At 34.8% G+C, this 14,336-nt stretch overlaps 1 protein-coding gene across 1 annotated transcript in view; it reads right to left on the bottom strand.

Annotated features, from left to right (window-relative positions):
* LOC132556246 (uncharacterized) overlaps window positions 1–14,336 on the bottom strand; it is a 139,812-nt gene that overhangs the window by 7,050 nt on the left and 118,426 nt on the right. Inside the window, 17 exon segments of the mRNA XM_060220630.1 lie at window positions 689–825; window positions 1,085–1,182; window positions 1,550–1,722; window positions 3,775–3,840; window positions 4,375–4,440; window positions 4,982–5,116; window positions 6,330–6,443; window positions 6,670–6,824; window positions 7,185–7,305; window positions 7,968–8,082; window positions 8,866–9,024; window positions 9,203–9,756; window positions 9,932–10,013; window positions 10,408–10,548; window positions 11,220–11,387; window positions 13,062–13,172; window positions 13,528–13,755. Of these exon segments, the coding sequence (XP_060076613.1) occupies window positions 689–825; window positions 1,085–1,182; window positions 1,550–1,722; window positions 3,775–3,840; window positions 4,375–4,440; window positions 4,982–5,116; window positions 6,330–6,443; window positions 6,670–6,824; window positions 7,185–7,305; window positions 7,968–8,082; window positions 8,866–9,024; window positions 9,203–9,756; window positions 9,932–10,013; window positions 10,408–10,548; window positions 11,220–11,387; window positions 13,062–13,172; window positions 13,528–13,755 (2,623 nt within the window).

The following is a 14,336-nucleotide window of genomic DNA, read 5'->3' as shown; positions in this document are numbered from 1 at the left end:
TTGCTGTTTTGCCTTGTCTAAAACAGCATCACTAATGCATACATTGCAAAGTTTTAAACAAGGAAATATTTGTAAGACATAGATGCTTCACCACCATGCACATAAGCTTCTTCTTAAGAACCTGTGATACAACCTTTCACTGCCAAGTACAAGATTATCATCCTGTAGCCATTTTTATTTTCTTTTAAATTAGTCCTAAAATCAAAAGGACAAAACTAGAGACCAAGAGAAACCTACAAGTTTGAGAAAGATTCATCCAGGGCTTATTGAGAAATAACAATAACAAAATTTGTTTATGGACGGCGGACGGACAACAAATGGACGGCTGGCGGATGGGTCACGGATTTAGGGCGATTTAAATAGTCCACTATCTAATGAAATTTGAGATTCATCCAGTACTTCTCAAGAATGGCAATAGCAGAAATTGTTTGCGGATGGATGGATGGATGGATGGATGGATGGACGACAGACAACAAATGGACGGCTGGCAGACGGACCATGGATGTAGGGCGATTTTGAAAAATCCACTATCTGATAAAATTTGAGATTCATCGAGTACTTCTCAATCAATAACGATAACAAAACTTAATTAGGTACAGTTGATGGATGTATTCAGATGGTGAGCTAAAAAAATCTTCAACATAAAGAGATGCACAATTACTACAAGTAACAAACAACTCAAACTGACCGTGTGATTGGTCTTTAACTGGCCGATAAGTGCATCCCAGTTTGATTGGTCGTAGTTAACGCGATAAAACCCAAACTGTTGAATATTTGCCAGGAACCATTCACCATCTTTGATCTCCGTTCCATTTAGGTTTATTTCTGAAAGAGAATGTATTTCAGTGTAGCATAATAAAAAAAAATCACCCTTGTAATGGAGATTTCTCTGTAAGACCCTCGGGGTAGGGGAAGATTCTTTTAATCTTACTTTGACCAAATCTCTAACATATTTAATAAAATTTCTACAATAAGGAAATAAGGTCTGTCTGTCTGTCTGTCAGTCTGTCTGCCTGCTTCATAGAGAGAGAAATGCCTTGAATCCATTCAACAGGAATGAGATAAGAAACAGAGATCTACGTACGGCTATCTTTGTTGTTAAACCACAAAACATCTTGGCTGGACACGTTAAAGTTGGGATGGGCTTGGTGTGTTAATGTTAACGGAATCCTCCATTGGTAGCTGAAAAATCAACACATTGATCAAAGTTTTCATAACCACTAGCAACAGTTTCTATGGTAATATACTTCTTATTTATTTTTAACGCTATTTTATATTTTTTTACTCGTATTTTATCATAGAATAAATATCAACACATCCTAAACTGAAAAAGTGTGACATATAATAAAATACATCATACAGCTGAGGTCGTACATGTATACTGAATAAATAAACGGAATTTTATCATATTGATAGTTGCACTATGTGACCTTGACACCATGACCCCAAACCTCATTATGAACACTATACTGTCAAAAACCTTATAAATTTACTGCGGAATACTAGAATTATACAAAATCCAACTGAAAGATTTGATTTGGAAACTCACTTAAAAGGGGAGATAAATCTCAGCGGATCGGTGGCGTTGGGATTAGAGAGGAAGCGTTTCTGCGATACGGAGATGCCAGTGTTAGATTCTCGTCTCATTGTCACGACAGGGTAGTTCATCTGGAGTGTCCATGTGTCCATGATATCTTTAACATTTATCCCTTTTGGGGAAACCTATCAACACCAAAAACAACACATAACAGAAATACTGGTTGCAAAGGAATACGATTCTGCATTTGACTCGTCAGGGATTGAATTTCAACCCTACTTCAGATATCAATAGACGAAAACATGAATCATTCAACGCTGTAATGTTGTTGAATTTTCCATGGTCAGTTTTTCGCAGTTGTTCAAGTGAAAACTATTTTGTGAACATGCATATATTCTGCAGTAAACAGGTAAACATATCTACATTTGTGAGTATCCCTATATAACATAGAGTTATTCCTGTACATTATAATCTGTGATAACTATACAATACATACAGACGTGACAACTATACAATACATACAGATGTAATTACTATACAATACATACAGATGTGATAACTATACAATACATACAGATGTGATAACTATACAATACATACAGACGTGACAACTATACAATACATACAGATGTAATTACTATACAATACATACAGATGTGATAACTATACAATACATACAGATGTGATAACTATACAATACATACGGATGTGACAACTATACAATACATACAGATGTAATTACTATACAATACATACAGATGATGTGATAACTATACAATACATACAGATGTTATAACTATACAATACATACAGATGTTATAACTATACAATACATACAGATGTGATAACTATACAATACATACAGATGTGATAACTATACAATACATACAGATGTGACAACTATACAATACATACAGATGTGACAACTATACAATACATACAGATGTGACAACTATACAATACATACAGATGTGACAACTATACAATACATACAGATGTTATAACTATACAATACATACAGATGTGATAACTATACAATACATACAGATGTGATAACTATACAATACATACAGATGTGATAACTATACAATACATACAGATGTGATAACTATACAATACATACAGATGTTATAACTATACAATACATACAGATGTGATAACTATACAATACATACAGATGTTATAACTATACAATACATACAGATGTTATAATTATACAATACATACAGATGTGATAACTTTACAATACATACAGATGTGATAACTATACAATACATACAGATGTGATAACTATACAATACATACAGGTGTGATAACTATACAATACAAACAGATGTGATAACTATACAATACAATCAGATGTGATAATTATACAATACATACAGGTGTGATAACTATACAATACAAACAGATGTGATAACTACACAATACATACAGATGTGATAACTATACAATACATACAGACGTGATAACTATACAATACATACAGATGTGATTACTATAAAACATACAGATGTGATAACTATACAATACATACAGATGTGATAACTATACAATACATACAGATGTGACAACTATACAATAGAATTGATTATAAGATCTTTTCCCATAGATCTACTACCTACCTCACCCATGGACTTCCATAGATCTACTACCTACCTCACCCATGGACTTCCATAGATCTACTACCTACCTCACCCATGGACTCCCATAGATCTACTACCTACCTCACCCATGGACTCCCATAGATCTACTACCTACCTCACCCATGGACTCCAATAGATCTACTACCTACCTTGTCCACCGGCTTCCATAGATCTACTACCTACCTCACCCATGGACTCCTATAGATCTACTACCTACCTTGTCTACAGGCTTCCATATATCTACTACCTACCTCACCAATGGACTTCCATAGATCTACTACCTACCTTGTCTATGGGCTTCCATAGATTTACTACCTACCTCACCCATGGATTTCCATAGATCTACTACCTACCTCACCAACGGACTTCCATAGATCTACTACCTACCTTGTCCACTGGCTTCCATAGATTTACTACCTACCTCACCCATGGACTTCCATAGATCTACTACCTACCTCACCCATGGACTTCCATAGATCTACTACCTACCTCACCCATGGACTTCCATAGATCTACTACCTACCTCACCCATTGACTTCCATAGATCTACTACCTAACTCGTCCATGGACTTCCATAGATCTACTACCTACCTCGTCCATGGACTTCCATAGATCGTCGTGGGCAGCATTTTTCTTTATTTTGCTGTTCAGGTATTTCTGTAAAATAAATCACTACAGTCATCAAATGATTTTTACAGAAATATTAATAATGATAAAAGGTAGCAAGCTTTATGTGACATTCTCACTTTGGTAGAATAAAAAGAGTTTTAATGAATACAGTACATTTGTCTAATGACTGTAACTTTGTCAACAAATATTTCGGCATCATTTCAGAGAAGAACAAAACAGCAGGCCAATGTAAAACAAAACAGCAGGCCAATGTAAAACAAAACAGCAGGCCAATGTAAAACAAAACAGCAGGCCAATGTAAAACAAAACAGCAGGCCAATGTAAAACAAAACAGCAGGCCAATGTAAAACAAAACAGCAGGCCAATGTAAAACAAAACAGCAGGCCAATGTAAGTTTGTTTAGATAGGAGGAATCAACATTAAAATGTCTTACTTTTTAAAATATTATTTTAAAGCCAAATTAAAAAAAAACTTAAAAAATAATGTAAATGTGCTATGTATAGACATTTCCTACATTTGGAATCATCGTACAGGGTCTATAAATAGAATACCTAAACATACCTGTATTCCCATTTGGAAGATATCGTCACCAAGAAAGAACTTCATCATTCGAATTATGCTGGCTCCCTTTATAACACAAACCATTAAAATAACAAATTAATTACAAACTCCTATATTATGTAAAACTTTAACGTCTTGAAGTAAAGTGTCCTTAACAACCATTACAGTTATAGTTATTTATACGGTTTGAGATATGCAATTTGTTTCCATTGCTCATCAGGACACAATAGATTTTGTCAAGTTCTTAACGTACGCACAAAACCTCATACATGTCTACACTACCCTCCCCCCACCCCCCACCCCCCACCCCCACCCCCACCCCACACACACACACACACACACACACGCAAAAACAACACCAGCTCATACTCTACAAAAAGAAAACACTCTGTGTTGTCTGACAAACTCAGTTTTTTCTCACTCAGTTTTTCTGGACAAACTCAACCTTTCATGACACACCTAATGTTCGAAAGATATTTCCAAGAGGTTCTATTTATAGCCAATTTCAGAGATAAAACAACAGAAAAAAAGTTTTTGAAAGTGAAATGGATGGAACAATAAACTGGTGAATCACGGAAAACTTTAACGATAGTTTATATTTTGGTACCTTGGAATAGGAAATAGAATCAAACACTTCTCTGATTTGAGTCGGATTGTACACGGCTGCAAACATCGGATGTGATGTCACTAGAGCATCATATTCCAAGGCATCTTGTAGTTCATCGACAACAAAAATTTCAAACTGTAAACGAAGTTTAAATGTTTTTATGATAAATGAATCAACTGATAAAAATGCCAACACAAGACATGTTTAAAACTTATCATGTAGTATTAATTAAATTTATAAATCTTTTTGACAGTTTTTTTTTTTCAATTATAATTTGATTGAATTAAAAACAAAAATACAAATTTATAATAACATATAGCACAATTAAAAAAATGGATTCACTTGGATTAAACAGCTGCTTTGTCCTTCCTCTAGGACTCTTCAGTGATTGTATGTGTATTCAGGCCTTGAAGCTGACTAAGGAAAGTCGTAACCTTAAAATAGTACTAAATTTTATGCGACATCAAAGACATGATACACCATTTAGAAATCGAAGTGTAACTAAAAGTAATATTATCACTTTCTCAAACTGCAGTAATTACTTCCGGCTGCTGATACAATATGGACATCAAACTCAGTCATCAGTGTCAATACCTAGCTTTATCTACAGTGTACATTCATAATGCTCTTGGTGTAAATGTGTCATTAGGAGACAACAGTAAACCATACTTTATTTTCAATGATTTACTGACAGGTTTTAACTTATAAGGATGCAGAAAGGGACATCATTAACATGGTGCAGGCCCAAAAAAGGAAAATCTTCTGTTAAAATGGACACCAGCATCCATCTAATGAGCAAGTCTATGGGTTTAGTCACCAAGCCATGACATACCAAAGTTACCGAAATGATACTTCATACTCAGTGCTTGTCACTCAGCAGTGTACAAGAACTGGTGGGGTGTCATATTCTAATGTGTTCAGATTATGATTGTAATATAAAAATCTGTCAGCAGCCCAATCATCCGTCGACAATGTATTCCTATGACCATGTCTGTTGGTGTCATTTGCTGTTGTGTTCAGGTAATGATATTTCAGTGGGATTGCACTATAAAAATATATCCGTCGACAGCCTAATCATCAATCAACAATTTATTCCTATGACCATGTCTGTTGGTGTCTTCTGCTACTGTGTTGAGGTTATGATTTTTCAGTGGGATTGCACTATAAAAATAACTGTCAGCAGCCCAACCATCCATTGACAATGCATTCCTATGACAATGTCTGTTGGTGTCTTTTTTACTATGTTGAGGTTATGACATATCAGTGGGATTAGATGATTATCTATCACAGGCCTCACCATTCTTCAGCATTTCAACTGTTGTACAACAACACACATAGGACAACTTACATATTTCCAGTTAGGGAATTTATAATCGGCTCCAAAATATTCTATGAAGGTCGCGAACCCTTCATTGAGCCAAAGGTCATCCCACCAGTCCAGGGTCACAAGGTTACCAAACCACTGAAACACAAAGATAAGTATACATTAGATAAAACTGCTTCAGATCTAAAGTCATTTTACACACATTATATATACAGTAAAATTATTAATTTTCGTGGAGGATTTATTTTTGTTTATTTTGTGGGTACCTTATGTTAATACGTTATGCTAAAACTAGTATCAGTAAAAGGACGTGTATACATTTTTAATATATGTAAACCCTGTATGAAATGTGATGACATGTTACCTGGTGAGCAAGTTCATGAGTGATGACAGTAGTGACACGTTGTTTATTTGACTCTGACGATACTCCCTCTTCATACAACATGGCTGTCTCCCTGTATGTGATAAGTCCCCAGTTCTCCATGGCTCCAGCTGCAAAGTCGGGAATGGCAATCATGTCTGAAAGAAAAAGAAAAAATACAATAAAATTCCAGATCTACATGCAAATTTGAATGGTAATGATTGAATTTTAGTGAAGTCATTTGGCATTCATATTACCCATGAATGCCAACCTAAAACTAAAAGATTTTTATCTATGATTTGTAATTGACCTCTGTTTATAGAGGGAGACAATTCTGTTTTGTTTACACATAATGGTGATATTCCTTCATGGAGCTGGTAATATGCACATTTCCTTACAATTGTTGTGGGCGCAAACATTTACTTCAATAATTTAGTGTTCTCAGACGGTAATTATAGTTGATATAAATGCATTTGCACATGAGAAACTGGAGTTACAATAGTTTTCCTGATCCTTACCTTGCTTTGGAAGAGGAAACTTGATTCCAAAGAATTTTTCATACAGGTTTAGTGTAGTTACCCCAACATCCAGTGCAAAACTGGTCTGATTAACTTTCTCTGGCGTTGCCCAGGCACCGTACTGTTAAAGTACAAACCATACATGTAAAATATGAACACTTCAGCTTGTCACCATAACATATCGTTGTGTAGGTTGTCTACCACTGTACTTTATTTTAATGACCACCTTTTTTTCCTTTTTCCTCATTGACTGAGCCTAAACATTTTCAACTTTGTCAAACACTTATCAACCGTTAATCAGCTCATTGTGTTGTTATGAGAATTAAACAGCACTACACTCTAACCTACTATATCACTATCTCACATTATTAACACATTATATTCACTTGAGAAAAGCTTGATAAATGTACCCATGTCCTTTTTATTACACCTGTAATACTGTGATGTCATTTTAGATAATAATGAGACACACTCACAGATTTCGTTGTGATGTAGCAATGGAGACTATACATACAGAGTAGACATGACTTTCAAATTTCGTAAAAATTCTCTTTTCTACATTATTACTATTTGCCTAAGTAATTGACCATGTGATTAAAAGGACATTAAATTTGTTTCCTTTGGATGAGAAATTGATGAAACTCATTACAAATTTTTATTTTAGCTTGTCAAAGGTTCGCTACATTCTTGGACCTATTACATATATTCACATATCAAATGGAACCTCATGTAAGGTCCTATATTTATCAACTGAAAATATAAAATTTCTCTTTAACTTCTCACCGTGACATTGTTCTCGGTTAGCTTTGATTGCTTTTGGAAATCACAGACAATCATAGCCACCAGATACGTAGACATTACAGGGGACTCCTGATAAACATCAGCTACTAACCCATCTCTCCTGAAAACGATATCACATGATCTACCAAATATGTACGTTAAAGTCAAATTCATTTCTCCTGAAAATATTATCACATGATCTACCATATATGTACGTTAGAGTCAAATTTGTCTCTCCTGAAAACGTTATCACATGATCTACCAAATATGTACGTTAGAGTCAAATTCATCTCTCCCGAAAACGTTATCACATGATCTACCAAATATGTACGATAAAGTCAAATTCATTTCTCCTGCAAACATTATCACATGATCTACCATATATGTACGTTAGAGTCAAATTTGTCTCTCCTGAAAACGTTATCACGTAATCTACCAAATATGTACGTTAAAGTTAAATTCATCTCTCCCGAAAACGTTATCACATGATCTACCAAATATGTACGATAAAGTCAAATTCACCTCTCCTGAAAATGTTATCACATGATCTACCATATATGTACGATAAAGTCAAATTAATTTCTCCTGCAAACATTATCACATGATCTACCATATATGTACGTTAGAGTCAAATTTGTCTCTCCTGAAAACGTTATCACGTAATCTACCAAATATGTACGTTAAAGTTAAATTCATCTCTCCCGAAAACGTTATCACATGATCTACCAAATATGTACGATAAAGTTAAATTCATCTCTCCTGAAAACGTTATCACGTAATCTACCATATATGTTGATGATGATTCTTAGTATGTCCAGTGATTGTAATAGTTTAAGTTATCCATAATTTACAAATATTCTAATACATAGTTTACTTTGTAAATCAATAAACAGTGACCCACCATGCCGTGCCTGTTGTTTCTGTTGGCATGTTTGATAAAGACACCAGATCTGGTTTCCTTATCAATGTTATCTTGAATTTTGCTTTCATATTTGGTTCATCAAAACAAGGGAATGCTTTCCTGGCATGTGTTGGTTCCATCTTAGTCGTAGCCATATATCTGAAATAGATTTTGAATTGGAGGTGTAGCACTTGATGTTATGATACTGCAGGGTAAATATGAACCAAAACAGATTCTCAAAAAATGACAATGATCTGGGACAGGTAGTGACAGGGGCTACACTGTATATCTACCTTCCTCACCCATCGTAATATGGCAAGAGTGTCATAGAACTTACATTGTTTTGTTTCCATGTTGGTACGAGCTGTAGTACATGCCAACCATGTTATTTCCTAATACACCACTAAACGACATACTCAGTGTATAGTTCTGACCAGCGGTCAAGCGTCCTGTCAGGTGTAAAATCAAGAATTGTCTCTCTAGGTCCTGTGAGACCTTTGATACAGCCACCATACCTCCACTCTTGTCAACAAGTTGAAGAGTCTGTTCATCAATTTCTAAATTTACTATATGTAACGTGACGTTATTTGTGCTTTCAACACAGGAGATGTGTATTGTTATGTTACCACTAAATCTAAATTGTTCTGGGTCTGCTTTATAAAAGTCTGGGAACATCTGGAGCTCGTAGAGAGATGGAAGAACAGACCGTGGAAGTCTAACATCTGTCAACACTTCGGCAGGATTACTCAGTGCATTGTTCTGGAGCCAGGATCGTATTGTCTCCATGTTTGTTTTCAGCCACTTGATATTAGATTCAGTTTTTTCTACTGCCTGTTCATAAGCTCTTGTTCCTGAGCCCATGTCTGGGTTTGTAGTTTTGAAGTCTAAAAGCTGAAGAAATAAACCAATGCTATTCGATTATTGTTCATAGAATAATAGTCCTTCATTCCTTAATACAAGATGGCTGCCTGTCAACCATTTTATTTTTCTATCAATTTTTTTATGATAAACTTATTGATATTCCATTCATTCTATTAAAACAAGAAAATCAAATGTTGTAACTTACTTGTTGTAAGTCGAAATCCGTGTTAAAGGATCTTGTTACACCAGAGATAAGGTTTGAGAAGGAGAAGGATCCGCCTCCAAATCTAGAACAATCAATAACTAATTTAAACTTATAAGATAGTTTTTTCTGTCAGAAGTGACGCAAATTCAGCTTTGTTAAAACAAATTTAATATTTTCTTCTGAAGAATTTCTGGAGTAATGTTATTTAAAAATATATTTGCAATATATTGTATGTAAAATACAATGTACTTGATACCATTCTTTTATAGACTTCTACAGTGCCTTGGCTCTCACTGCACAAGCTGCAACATTCAAAGAACAAAGATTTCTTCCAAGGGAGATAATACAATCCCCACTGACCACATTCCTAAGGGACAAAGGGAGACAATCTATGCCAGAGAAAATTTTCTTTATGTGATGGACAAATTTAATGCTCACTTTTCATGTTGACCTAGAAAAAAGATTCTGTCACTTACTCCGTCAGTAGGGTGTTCCAGTTGGCTCGGATGAAGTTCCAGGCAAGATCCCGTCCAATAGAATGTCCGGACACATATATTATGACATAACTGGCATCCTGCTTTCTAACCTCATTTGAATCCAAACTCATTTCCAGGTATCTATCGAATGAAGCAGGATTAACAGCAATTTGTATAATGATTGGTATATTTCTATATACCGTATTTCATCACAAATAAGCCCCCTTCCCACTTTTGTGTTTCTTGCAGGAAAAAGGAGATATTCATAAATTAAACTTCTCCATACTTTAGCCATATACTTTCTCATTTACAGTGAAATTTTAATTTGACAGTGTAAAGGTTGACATTGTCTAGGAATTTTATTTTACACTTATATTTTAACACTGAATAAAATCTCTAAAAAGAGAAACATCTAAAAATCAAATCTTCAGAGATAACCTATGACTGTATTGTTACTTTACAAAAAATCTTTATTGTTTCAAACTTTTGGTAAAACTGCGAAATTTTGAAATTGAAATCGGCATTTATATTACAAAAATTATATGGATTAATTAATACAGGCTGATAAAGATCTCCTGATCATTGTAAAATTACATGAACTTTATTTGATATTCAGTTTTTATTGCTATGATACAAACAATACGCAGATTTACAGATTTTCTTGATCTCCTTACAATTTTCAATCTTACTGAAATTCAGCAAAACAAAAATTGTTTCAAAAAAGGACTTTTAACTTTTTGCTGGAAATAAGACACCAATCTCCAATGAAAACAGAAACTGAACACCACAGAACATAAATACAATGTACTGACTTGCTGAGGATCCATGGCTGCTTGGAACAAGACAGGGAGTACAGGATGCGTTTCTTCTCTGCGGCGTTGTTACTTGTCTTGTACTGACTGTACAGGAAATCCCACTCGAGGGCCCCACCCTCACCAATACCTGTACAGTACACAGCCTGCTTAACGTCAGGGTCAATTCTGGAAAGTATACACAAAACCAAGTTGATACAGTAATTAACATAGACAGGTATAAGAGAAATAAAAAATTATAAAAGAGACGTGGGGCCGTATTTATGAAACCGTTCTCATGCTCAAGCATGAATTTTGTGCTCAATCCTTGTCTTGTTTAAGTTAAAAACTAATAAATAAGACTGATTTTGCCAAAGATTAAAAAAAAAGTTTGAAAGGACTTCAAACCAAAGTTATATTCTATGTTTATATTTGACATTTGTATTATTTCATATGATTTAGGTGAATTATAAAAAAGTCTGTATGAGCACAAAATCTATGCTTGAGCATGAGAATGGTTTCATGAAAACGGGCCCTGATCTACTTAAATATTGTTGAAAAGAGGAAAACAAAATCATACTACAAGGTAAAATATAAAGATACCCTAAGGGCCTTTCTCATTCAGCTGTTTTAGTAATAACAGGTTCCCTTAGTTATGGAGAAATTGTTTGAATATTTTAACACATCTGACCTGTATGACTTTGAAAGTGGGTCAAGGTTATTCATTTGAACAAATGAACCTGGTAGACTTTTGTTTCAGCATGTAACTGGCCCAATATCATTTCCCACGTCTCAAGAACAACACATTGAAAATTCTAACACATTTGACCCCCATGACTTTGAAACAGGTTGAAGGTCATTATCTGACTCTTCACTACAGTCTACTGGTTCATGACCTTGGGAAGCTTGGTTAATGAGATAAAGTATTTACAGGTTAATACTGGATGGAAGGACCACTGATGCTGTGCCACAGAAAAGACAGGTGAAAAGAAAGTTACAAAACAAATTAAGTATTAGACATAGTAGAAACATGTAATGAATAAAACTGCAGCAAACAGCTGTTTCATCCTTCTAGGACTCGACAGTGATGCTACATCATACAGCTGTTTCATCCTTCTAGGACTCGTCAGTGATGCTACATCATACAGCTGTTTCATCCTTCTAGGACTCGTCAGTGATGCTACATCATACAGCTGTTTCATCCTTCTAGGACTCGTCAGTGATGCTACATCATACAGCTGTTTCATCCTTCTAGGACTCTTCAGTGATGCTACATCATACAGCTGTTTCCTCCTTCTAGGACTCGTCAGTGATGCTACATCATACAGCTGTTTTGTCTCTCCAGAACTCGTCAGTGATGCTACATCATACAGCTGTTTTGTCTCTCCAGAACATGTCAGTGATGCTACATCATACAGATGTTTCACCCTTCTAGGACTCGTCAGAGATGCTACATGTACATCATACAGATGTTTCACCCTTCTAAGACTCGTCAGTGATGCTACATCATACAGCTGTTTCGTCTCTCCAGAACTTGTCAGTGATGCTACATCATACAGCTGTTTCGTTTCTCCAGAACTCGGCAGTGATGCTAAGACTTATATTGTTAAGAGTCAAGTCAGAAAACGAGGTGAATTCACCATATAATACAACAGATAACTTTAAAATGTTGGACGAAGTAAAGATAATAGTAAATATTTTAATTCCTATGATTCAGATGACATATAGCCAGGTAACAGCAAACCTAGGAGATGTAGTCCACTGGCAGAGCTTACCTTCCACAATATCAAAAAATTGCATAAATACACAAGTGAAAAGTTCAGGTAAGTTAAAGTATAGAATTATTAACACTTTAAACCTTACTTGTTATCGCTGGGATTAAGCATCCACTCCTGGAACATATCTGTAGCAGATCTTACACACTCCTCAATCCCATACCCACAGGCCTGACTGGACATCGAGATTCTCAACATTCTGTGATAACAACTCATGTGATTAGTCCCACATAATTAAATTCCTTTATATCACAAAATCTCAAACAGAAGCAGGAAGCCTTGGGCAGAACCATTTTGTTTTCCAATCTGATTAACGAGATTGTCACTGAAGCAATATCTTGTGGAGAAACACAGTTAGATACTAAAACACTGTGACAACTGTTAATCCCTGATTCCACATGAAAGTCATAAATAATTAAATGAAAATCTATTTTCAGAAAATGAAATCTTGTTTACAATATCTTACTTTATCAATACTACTAAATATCATGAAGCAGCCTCACATGGCTTTATACAAACTGTTAAAGCATCTACACAACCCTGACTACACCTACTTTTCCAGATGTCCATCTGTATTCTTCTCACGTAATCCAACACTTTCAAACGGTTTGAAGATCAGATTTCTGATTACTGTGGTAAAGTCTCCATAGAGATCAGTTCTCATAAGCATTTCATCAGCATACCCCAGCTGTGTAAGTGCAGCATACCAAGGGACATAATCCAGTTCGTTTGTCAGATAATCTATCATATCTAGGGCGACTTGTAATGGTAATTCACCAGCACTGTAAGATAAATTACTCTATCAGAATCCTTGAAAATATTCTCATTTATTGTTTACTGTAACACAAACAAGATTACAGAAAATGTTACAAATTTCTCAGATGAGTCAAAAGTTAAAAGAAATTAAATTAAAAATTACAATATAAAAAGTCAAAACACAATAAAAGTCATAAGACATTAAAGGTCATAAGTCATTAAAGGTCATAAGTCATTTAAGGTCATAAGACATTAAAGGTCATAAGTCATTAAAGGTCATAAGACAATAAAGGTCATAAGTCATTAAAGGTCATAAGACAATAAAGGTCATAAGTCATTAAAGGTCATAAGACAATAAAGGTCATAAGTCATTAAAGGTCATAAGACAATAAAGGTCATAAGTCATTAAAGGTCATAAGTCATTAAAGGTCATAAGACAATAAAAATCATTAATCAATAAAAGAATGTCATTAAAAGTGCTAAGATTTAATGTAAAGAAATGAAATACAGTTGGACCCACAAGAGGCCATTGGGTAAGGGGAGATAACTTTCTCAATGTAAATAAACATTAGTTAGGGGCTAGAATATTTCAATTAAAGACTACTTG

This window comes from Ylistrum balloti, unplaced genomic scaffold, assembly GCF_031769215.1.
Source record: "Ylistrum balloti isolate Yb309-2 unplaced genomic scaffold, AGI_CSIRO_Ybal_v1 Utg370556, whole genome shotgun sequence".
In the NCBI taxonomy this organism is placed as follows: Eukaryota; Metazoa; Mollusca; class Bivalvia; order Pectinida; family Pectinidae; genus Ylistrum; species Ylistrum balloti.
Note: the sequence above shows the minus strand (reverse complement) of the source record. Positions and strands in the feature narration are given on the sequence as shown.